Source organism: Cucumis melo, chromosome 3 (genome assembly GCF_025177605.1).
Source record: "Cucumis melo cultivar AY chromosome 3, USDA_Cmelo_AY_1.0, whole genome shotgun sequence".
Classification (NCBI taxonomy): domain Eukaryota; kingdom Viridiplantae; phylum Streptophyta; class Magnoliopsida; order Cucurbitales; family Cucurbitaceae; genus Cucumis; species Cucumis melo.
In genome coordinates, this window is record NC_066859.1 from 10810343 (window position 1) to 10821368 (window position 11026).

Consider the following 11026-nt stretch of genomic DNA (forward strand, 5'->3'; position numbering starts at 1 on the left):
CGGTTTAATTTTACAAATGATGAAGATGCTACGAAGGTAGCCTTAGCTCTCTTTATCAAAACTGAGGTGGTGGGGAAGGATAAGAAAACATAGTTCGATATGGATATTTTTGGAACAGTTGATGACCAACAAGCTTGTAAGAATTTTGATTGGTCAACTTTCTTCTACACTCGTTTGCTCAACAGTTTGAAGACAGTTCTACAAGGGAAAAAGGAAGCATACGAGTTAAAGGGAGCACGAAATTCCGAAGCAGTCGCATACTATAACATCAACGGCTACGTGCTTGCTTTTCAAGTGATTTTTATTTATTTATATATTTAAATTAAATTCAAAGTAAACATTAAACATTAACATATTTTTTCACTACAGGAAAAAAGGTCTACGATAGCTCGTTAAAAATGCTATCGTAGACATTTTATAACGTTTAACAAAAATTCGTGTCAGCCCACGTTATTAAAAGTTTGGGTTCTTAAAGCATTTTTCCAAAACAATAAAAAGTATGCATTTTGATAGCGTTTTGTGAAGGTTATGAAAACAACTTTGTAATAGCCATTTTCTATTTATATCATTTATGATAGCGTTTTCATAAAACTATGAAAACTTTTTTAGTATCTTGTGAAAGCTATGAAAAGTGCGCATTTTGATAGCATTTTAGAAATGCTATAAAAAAAACCTTTGTAATAGCATTTCTTCCATATATATTATTTATGATAGCGTTTGGTTAGAGCTATGAAAAACTTTTTATGGCAAGTAAAAGTTGTTATTTATGATTTATAATAGCATTTTTAACAAGTTTAAACATTTAGTCATACCTTTAGATAAAAGCTTTAATAAAGTAGTATCTTCACCTATTTTATCTATAATAAACTTTTTTAAACATCAATATTCAATTCCCAACATCAACATATAAAATCATCCCACTTATGTGAAGAAAATATATTTCAAATGTTATGGTTCATGACTCATACATAAAAAGTCAAGTAACAAAAATGATTCTTACATATTGCCCTGCACAAAATACAACTCAAAAGATTTACAATGCCCTGCACAAAATGCCATTTCTATTGTTAAGTATTCTCACAAAAGATAGTCACTAATATATCACCTAATCCAACAGATGATCGACCTATATTATCCATTAGTTACAAAAATGTAATAGAGCTTTGTACAATTCTTAGTCATCACATTCTTGTGCTTTGTACAATTGTTCTTTCATCAACCAACAAAAATATTATGAACAAAAGCTAAATGAATAATTAAGTTTATACACAAAGATTTTAGTTAAAAAGGCTAGCTTGAGGTGAATAGTTAAAGAATGTACATACAAAAACTCAATGTATGTGCTCTTTGAGTTAGGTCTTTCGATTTCTTTGGCAGTTCCACCCAAACTCTAACAGCATGAGGACCGAGAGGAACATGGTGAACAGTAACTTTAGGATCATTTGAGGACCATCAACCTTCAGCAACCACCTCTCTTGTACCACCCCAATCTAGCAATGTGCACTTGCGGAGAGTATTGTTGCTATTAATATTCTATACCAACAAAACAATATAAAATGCAATATTAAGCATAATGAGCAAGTTATAAAAATTAGAAATTAACAATTAAAGACCTTATTGGAGGTGAAGTTCCAATTGGTTTCGATGTAGTGACTCCATATCCAAATGCTTTAATATGATCCCGATCAGGACCAAGAACCTTACTTATTGATCGTTTGGGACATCTTTTGAAGAAGTGTTTATCCCTTCATTTTCAATTTCGTTGATACACTCCTAAATTACATAAATGTGTAAATACAAAAATGTAGTCAATTATTTTTATATTGGAAACTACTAATGTTTCTAAACAATCATAATAAACATTAACAAATCGTAAACTAACAACTAACAAAAATATCTTTAAATGTTTCCTTTTCCACAACCCCTTCCCCTACATCTTTAAAGGGTCTATAAACTATTCATACTTAATTCTGTTTTTTTTTCTTTCTAAATTCAAATCCCAGGGTATACATCTCATTCTTCACAAATTTGCTAGCAACATTGTGTAAGACCTCCCATATTGCATACATATAAGAGGAGGGACAGAAAAGTAATTCAGCTGGACAGGAATGAGGAAAAAGGAAAAAAAAAGAGGGATCGTGCGTGTGGGACCCAGGGAGAGAGAATGTTGGAAAATACTTATATATAGCACCTTTTGGGGATTGGGGAGGTAGGTTTTCTTTTGGTATAAACTTGGGAGGGCGGCTGCTGTAGCCAAGGTTACCCTAGGGTAGGCTACATGTTGGTATGCTATTTGTTATTTCTTTTCCTTGAAGTTCTTTCTTGTTTTAAGCTTATGACTGTATTTGGCAATATAAATAAATAAACCTACAGAGGATACTCTGTTTTTCTGCCAATAAGTTGGGTTATTTTAGTGTTCTTTTGGGAAACCTAACACATTGTTTTTTCCAACATTATGCATCTCATTATTTTTTCCAGGATATACTCATTCTTCACACATTTTCTAGCAACATTAGAGTATACACAGCAACACATTCAGCAATGTATAATTAGATCCATATAATTAGACTATTACACAATATTTTAGACAGTTTGTGAAGAATATATAGTAATTGGTAATGTACCAGCAAATAGAATACTAAGAAAGACTAAGAAAATAGTGCTAAGAAGCATAAGAAAGACTACTAAGAAGAAGTAAATATATGAAATTCTCTCTACATACATAGCAAGACATTCAGTAATACATTCAGCTTTAACATCCAAAATTTTAAAAGGATGGCATATCATTCATTTCCATTCACAACAATACATTCAGCTAAAAAATCTTTAAATAATACTTTAACATCCAATATCACAGCAACACATTTAGCTGAAAAATCATTAATACATTCAGCTAAAAAATCATTGTAAAGCATATAAAGCATATTCTAAGTCATAGGCACTAGCTCTTGTTGACAATTTGTTGTCCAACAACCTCCAGCCATCACCTTTATTGAACAAAAAAAATCAACAAAACATAAAATATATGGACAACATAAAACTAATAAAGAACTATCCACTACTTGAACAACCTGAGTAATGGAGTTAACATTCTACATTTATCAAGTACTTCATCCAAACACAAATTAGTCCATTGCTATAAAATTCGTAGATAAACTATAAAGAAACATACACTCATAAGTTTTTGCAGCAATTCATCCAAAATATCGACATACAACAAAGATTAGTTGCAACAATTTAAGAATTACAGGCAAAGGAAGAGAGCTCATCGGCTACAATGTCGATACTATCTTATTTCGACAGCTGCACATGTACAAAAAAAAATGGATCCATATTCAGGAACAAAATTCATAATACATTCCAATGCTTGTACAGGCGATAACTAGATGAGATTTAAAATTTCATGGCGACAGTCATGTAAAGTGAAGAGTAGCACATTAGAACCTGAATAGGGTTCATCAACTAACAAAACCTTTGACGGCAGCTGAAATTAGAGCAAAAAACCATAAACTTAATAACCAAATCTAAATTACTTAAGTTCAGATGAAAAACCAAAACCAACACTCCTAACAAGAACAAAAACTAACATTAAAACAGAAACAACAAGAACCAAAAAGTAGTCAAAACTTTGGGGGCTAAGATTCATAAGAAACTTAAAGTAATGGAGCACAAAAAAAGAGCAAACACAAGCCACTTAATAACCAAATCCAAATTGATTAAATTTGGTTAAAGAACAAAACAAACCAAAATTAACAACTTCCGTACTTTGCGTAGGAAATGAGTAATCTGATTACTTATATACAAAAACCTGTCCAAAGGTGGAAGTTTTGTTGGTGAAGTCCCTCACAAACATGTCATCCACCTCATATTTGTAAAGGAAGAACCAATACACAAATGAATAAGAAGTTATGCAGTATTCAATGTTCTTACATATAAGGAAAATAAAAATGAATATTACTTACTTGAATATTTGAAATTTATTTCCAACTGCAAATGCAAGACAAGAAGTGATAGTGTGTCATTTAGAAGTTACATAAGCTCAAGATTTGAGGTTGAAAATGCAAAAGATTTAATAAAGACTGACATTGCTTTGATCTATATTGCGTCTTGCCCACCATATAAAAGCGGCCACTCTAACAATCGGTACAAGAACTGCAACAAGCTGAATAGCCATAGATGTTAACAGATTAAACCAAGGCTCCAAAAGCCAACATAAAAAGTAATCCATCTTCAATAAGTTCTTGAGTCCAAACAAATCAAAAACAAAATCATAAGCAAATCAAGCACATTTCACTCAATTTTCCAAAGAGAAAAAATAGATCTTAAACATCAGAATCAAAAGCATAAGAGAAAGAGAGAAGAAGAAGAAGCATACATACCCAAAGGGAAACAATGGCATTCAAAACCCAGCCAAGTTGCCATTTCCTTAATTCAACATGAACCTTCGAGAAAAAACAACAATGTTATTGTTAATTATCCTTAATACATGTAAAATTTAATCACCCATGGAACTCCTAAATTGGAAAGAATCTAAGCACTGTTGACCATGTCCACATGCAATTTAGAAATATCCAATTCTAAACAACAGTGGCAGTTGAATAGAATGGGCAAATAAATATATGAAATTGCTTTAGCATCCAGCTCCATTCATGTTTTGAAATAAATATAACTTTCATATCCCCATCAATAGATTACAAAAAATAATAGAAAAATTATAGCATATACAAATCAAACCACGTTACATAATGACATTCACAACCGAATATGATGGAGTTCAATGAAACTTCACCTCCCTGTCCATAAGAATAAGTGTATTTATCTCTGGCACAACCATCTAAAATAAAATGAATAAATCAATCCTTGAATAAATTCTTTAAAGGAAATTGAAAAGAAAGAGAGAACGGGGTGCCTTCTAGTTCAACATTTACATCATTTGAGTTAACAGGTTCCTTTCTTTGCAAATGATTTAGAATGTCAGCTACACGTACTAATGCTCTCCCTTTGGCCCTCACATTTGGTATTGCCCCAAAGGAAAACTAACATACACAATCAAAAAATTATCCCATGATTACACATTTATTCAGGAATATGAATGAGTGAATGTAGTATTTTGCAGTATCATATGTATACTTATTATACCAAGTGATTCGGTAGAGGGCTCTGCAATGGCTCCAAAAGCTGACAGCTCCAAAAGAAAACTAGCATTCCAACTAACCATTCTCCTTAGAAAATAAACAAGGTAATGAAACTATTAGATTAAAAGTTGTCTGTTGAAACTTGTTACATTATGAACTGAACATGAATGTTGAACCATGAGTTAGAGATAAGATGAAAGAGACTAACCGATCTATGCCATTCAGCATGATGCACTGTACCAGATGAGCCTGAAAGAACAATAAAGGGGAAAATTCAGAATCAGCCATCAGTTTATACATTTAATACAAGTAGATATGACAAGATGTGAAATTACTAGCTCCAACATGCTCCTTTATATGTAATTCATCCCATGAAATTTTTAGCCAGTCCATTGCTACGATGGACTGCACTGAGCAGACAAAGGAAGGTTGATATCGGGTAGGTGCAAAAGTACGACTTCGCAAACACAACCGACAAGCAACAAAAAATTCAAATTGTAGGCAAATTTCATTACAGAAAACACAACCGACAAGCAACAAAAAGTTCACAAATCAGTTCTACACAAAACCCAAACAATCATACATAAGAGAAATTTTTATTTAAGAAACACATCAAGTTGTTAAGTGTTTATGTTTGTTGCAAAGCACACATTATGGTAGATTAGAGCAAGTCAAGGTTGGTGAACTGTCGAACAACACTTTTGGTCTTTCTGTTTCTTAACCTTAATTTTAATAATGGTTTCTCTAAGCCTCTTCTTCACGACAAGAACAAACTTCAACCGTTACTTACCGACACTATCACTATCTTAACAATGAAATAGAGAAATCTGAGAAATGGAGAACGTTATTACCTGGAGAGACGTCCTCATTGTTGGTTAAACAGCCGTCGAGAGAGGGAGGGATTTTTTGCTCTATTTTTTGGTTGAACGATCGTCGTCAGTAGAATGACGGTCATCGAGAATGGCTATCGGTAGTAGAGAGATGAACAAAGATCGTGAAAGCTAGGGACGAGGGATTTTCGTTCTTCAGATCGCCCCCTTTCATTCTTCAAACCCCTTCAGACGGACGAGGGCAATGCAAAAAAAAATAATAATAATAATAAAAGGAAACACACATATTGCCCCTTTTTTTCCCTCTTTTTCTTTTTCTTTTTTCGGTGGGATTTCTCCTCTGTTTTTTTTTTAATAGCCCATTGTAAAAGAGCTATCCTCCAAAGCAATTAAAATCCCATTTTCTTGTAGTGTTTAACTACTATAGGTGTAGGCTTATGAAACACTCACAAGTGCAAGTAAGCACCTTACCACAAAAAACAGAAAGGGAGCAATCCCTTGAGGTGAAGTTGTTCACAACCTCAACAATATATTCCAAAAAAAAATGGAAGTGTAAATTCTGAGCGATTGTTTATAAAAATTGCACGATCATGTACCTTATGGTGCATGATCGTGTACCTTGTGTACACAATCTTGTATCTTTTGGTGAATCATCGTTTATCTTAATGCATGATAGTGTATCTTGTAGTGAACGATTGTTTACCTTAAGTGTTTTTTTTTTTTTTTAGTTTTATTTTAAGACTAGCTTTGATAACTAATGTATTAACGACTATTTGATTATATCATTACAAATTGTTGTCTTACCTAAACTAAAGCTATCACCCCAAGAGAAAGCTTTTAAGGGGAGCCGAATTTAAGGGGATGATAACATAGATATTGAGGACGATGAGTCAATGCTAGATTGTAACAACAGTAATACTAATACTCTTACTGATGGTATGAACAATCAGTCATCTGATCAAGATGACTTGAATATTTTGCAATCAACATCATCTCCACTGCTTCAATCCAATGAAAATGTTGGTGGGCTTACTTCTGCTATCAACATCACCCCAAGGAACAAAAAGACAAACAGCGGTTGACTAACATCAAACTATGCCAAACACCAACAACAAACGTTTCAGATCCATATCCAAATTAGAATGAAGTCATTCAAAATCTTACAAAAGACTAAACTATGAGATTAAGGAAGTTCATTAGGACTTATCAACATTAATTTCCATAATTTGTAAGATGGATGATGCAATTAGAAAGCATGCACTAGAGCTGTCTGAAATTAAGCAAATGCTTGAGAGTTTGGTCCAACTAAAGTCTATTTTCAAAAAGTGTTTTGTTTCTTAATTGTTTATATAAACAATCATTTAAATTCCATTACACGATCACTTATCCCATCTAAACAATCACTCACCCTTTGCCACACGATGGTTTACATATTGTACACAATCGTTTAGTAACAAGTTTTTTTTTTAATTTTATTTTCCTTTTTCTTTATTTATCAAAATTAGAATCATAATTAGAATCAAGGAAACGATGATATTCATCACATGCATGATGATTTTCGTACTGATTTTGATCATCACAATCTGAACAAGGATGATGACCGTCAAAATAATGAAGATGTAATCATCGATGAGGGTCCATCTGTTCAAGGATCACATCCTCAAGAACTTACTTCAGAAACTCAATGATTAGTGTTTGGTTCATTATCTACTGCTTTATTTTGTTTAAAATTGCTTAGATTCTAAATAAACAACAAATCTGCTTTTTCTTTTTCTTTTCTTTTTGTGTAGGGAAAGGAACATCACCTCAACATCAAGAGCAATTAGGCAGTGAGATATTAACGATGACAGAGATCTACAGTTGTTATTAACTATGAGTAATGTGGTTGACAATTTGAAAGTTGATACTCAAATAGTAAAGAAATTGCCAGTAATGCTTGAAAATATTCCATTGGTAAGCCAACCACTACCACTTTGTGAGATGCTACCATCAACTAAAGACCTCGCATTAGTTCCATTGGTATCTCTACCCAAGGAACAAACTTTCATAATTATGAAGTGTAGCCATCTATTTCAATTATAAATGAAGAATCTTAACCGATATGTATATATGAGAACTGTGTAGTCATTTGCATTAATTGTTTGTTTCTTATTTAATATTACGCATTGTACGAAATCCCCAAAAAAAAAAATTCCCATCAAGAGAAGGAAGCTAATTAAATTGTCAACCATTGAGATAAAGAAGAAAAAGAAAGCTTCTATTGATCAGAAACCATTTGAGATTCCAAAAACGAGTGAAGTAGTAACTGAGAAATTGGTTGAGGATCAGAGGAAAGGTGAAGCAATGACTAAAAAACCAATTGAGGATCAAAAGAAAGGTGAAGTAATGACTAAGAAAGCAATTGAAGATTAATAGAAAGATCAAGTAGTAACTAAGAAACCAGTTGAAGTTCAAAAGAAAGATGAAGGAATGACTAAGAAACCGGTTAAGGATAAAAAGAAATAGATAGAGTGCTTGAGAAATTGGTTGAGTCTAAAAAAATAGATGAAGTAGTGCCTGATCTACAGGTTAATCCACTCAGACCACCTACTGGAGTCAAAGCAAAGCCTATAGTGTTTGTCCTAGAGGTCGAACTAAGAGACGTAGATCGATATGAACCCATTTGGCCGGTGAATCCAAAATTGTTGAAGGCATACTTAGCATGAAGGAAAAGTCCAACTAAGAGACGTACATTGTCGTCACCTCGTTCATAACGAATGAGTTTTTCAGAATGCTTGAACAAAACACATGGATAGTAGGAGACCTAAGTAACTAAACGATCATGTATATGTAGTACACGATCGCTTAATTTTGAAAAGAATGTTGTACATAATTGCTTGTATTGGTTAAGTGATCGCTTATATTTGCAAAGCAATCTCTTACCTTATCTTACACGACCATGTATTGTTATTTTATTTATCTACTATTTTTTAATAGACCATGGATATATTATTGCAGAGGAAGATGTTATTAAGAAAGCACCGTTGCAAGTCTAAATTTACAGTAATAGGTTTTTCATTTATGGTTAGTTATCTTCTTTAATCTTTTTTGTATAGAAATTAAATTGCATGATCATATAGTGGCTAAATCATTTTATTTTTTCTTTATGTCTGGCATCAACAATGTACCAGAGCTACAAGAATGACATTTTGATGATCTTGTGCTAACAAAAGAGAAAGAGGAGGTTGAATGGTAAGACCAAACTGCACACATCGCTATTTGGGCAAAACTAGATTTAATTTATTATTTTAATTCCGCTCCTGGTCTGATCGAAGATAAAATAGGGTGGGTAGGTCTCGATTATATGATTGGCTTCATCAACATTAGAGAACACCGGATGGCTATTGCAGCTAACATGAAGAAGTGCAAGATCTTTGTGTTTGACTCTATGCCTAACTATGTTGAAAAAACACTTGTTGATGAAGTTCTTGCAATACCTGCACGATGCATCCACTCACTGGAGCTAGCCATAGGACTGCACATAATAGTACCGAATTTCAAATTCGACCCGTGGACAATAGTTAGATCCAAAGAGACATTGCAAGAGGGAAGTCATTAAATTGCGAGATTTTTTGTACTAAGTTTGTTGAATGCCTTGTAATAAATGCAACTTGTAATTGTCTACATGTAAAAAATATGAAAATGTTTTAGACAACAATATGTGGTAAGAATTTTGGGCAGATAATTTCTTTTGGTAAATAAAGTGTTTGTTCATTTGTGATATGCTTTTATAATTTTTATTTTCTTAATCTTACTTAGCTTTTAAGTAAGTGTTTGTATTTGTTTAAATACTGTATTTGTTTAAATACTTTTTATTGAAAGCAATTAATACGAAGCCAATGCCTATGTGGAAACCAAAAACAGGTAGAAAAACCACGATATTTTTAGTTTTATTATTTTTTTATTGACTGAATATAATAGGTACAAAAAGGGAGAATAAATAGAATACAATGAGCCAAAAAGGAAAGATTTGGGAAATAGGGTAAATCTTCCATATTCTTTCGAAAAATACTCTAAGGGCCAAGCCCCCTAAGTCTAACATTCCCCCTCAAGTTGGGACGTAAATATCAATGAGGCTTAATTTACTAACAAAAAACAAAGTTTGGTCTTAGAAGTGCCTTGGTGAGAACATCAACAACCTGTTGGCTCGAAAAAATGTAAGTAATGCATATATTTTCAATGTCAAGTCTTTCTTTTATGAAATGTCGATCAATCTCAACATGTTTAGTTCTATCATGTTGAACTGGGTTGTTAGCGATACTAATAGTGGCTTTATTATCACAAAAAAGCCTCAATGGTGTCTCACATTCCTCATGAAGATCTGACATTACTTTCTGAAGCCAAATTTCCTCACATATTCCCAAACTCATAGCTATGTATTTGGCCTTAGCGCTGCTCCTAGCCACAACAATTTGTTTCTTACTTCTCAGAGTTACAAGATTGCCTCAAACAAAGGTACAATAGTTGGAGGTAGACTTCTTGTTAACAATAGATCCTGCTAGTCAGTATATGCCTCAATGGTCTTTCTGTCTGTTTTCTAAACATCCACTACTAGAAAAATGGTCTTTCTTGACGGTTGTATTTTTAATTTCTTGACGATTTTTGAAAAAAAAAAAGTCAAGAAATGAGTGACTTAAAAGAAAAACCGTCAAGAATTTTTATGAAAGGGCAGAGGTTAGTCAAGTAATATGCATTTTTTCTTGACATTTTAAAACCGTCAAGTATTATCTGTTAAATTCTTGACGTTTTTAAAACGTCAAGAATTTTTATGAATTCAACATTCTTGACGTTTTTTAATCGTCAAATGATATATATTTATCCTTGACGTTTTAAAAATGTCAAGTAATATCAATTAAATTCTTGACGTTTTAAAACGTCAAGAACTTTTATGAAAAGACAGAGAAGATTCATTTTCAAATTTCTTGGAATTTCTTGATGTTTTAAAAATCAAGAATTACAAAATAATTAAAAATAATAATAACCTATTTTTTTAAAAAAATAAACCTAATTTTCCCCTTTTCT

The 11026-nt window shown here is 32.6% G+C and overlaps 1 protein-coding gene across 21 annotated transcripts; it reads right to left on the reverse strand.

The window, feature by feature from the left end:
- Positions 1-1030: 1030 nt before the first annotated feature.
- Positions 1031-6242, reverse strand: LOC103488684 (uncharacterized). 21 transcript variants are annotated; one of them, XR_007819585.1, is made up of 11 exons: positions 5987-6241; positions 5344-5384; positions 5140-5222; positions 4929-5036; positions 4790-4834; positions 4380-4442; positions 4085-4162; positions 3963-3987; positions 3445-3484; positions 3249-3303; positions 2811-2987 (listed from the first exon to the last, which is right to left on the reverse strand). XR_007819585.1 is itself a non-coding variant. In XM_051082612.1 (10 exons), the coding sequence occupies exons 3-9, from the start codon at positions 5203-5205 to the stop codon at positions 1754-1756; spliced, it is 405 nt and encodes a 134-aa protein (XP_050938569.1). In that variant the 5' UTR covers positions 5206-5222; positions 5344-5384; positions 5987-6241; the 3' UTR covers positions 1031-1533; positions 1705-1753. The 21 variants fall into 21 exon arrangements, 11 of the variants coding, with proteins under 11 accessions (XP_050938569.1, XP_050938571.1, XP_050938575.1 ...); XR_007819589.1 differs by lacking the exon at positions 2811-2987 and adding an exon at positions 3809-3862 and having other exon boundaries at positions 3269-3303; XR_007819586.1 differs by lacking the exons at positions 2811-2987; positions 3249-3303; positions 3445-3484 and adding exons at positions 1031-1533; positions 1614-1773.
- Between the last annotated feature and the right edge of the window lie 4784 nt (positions 6243-11026).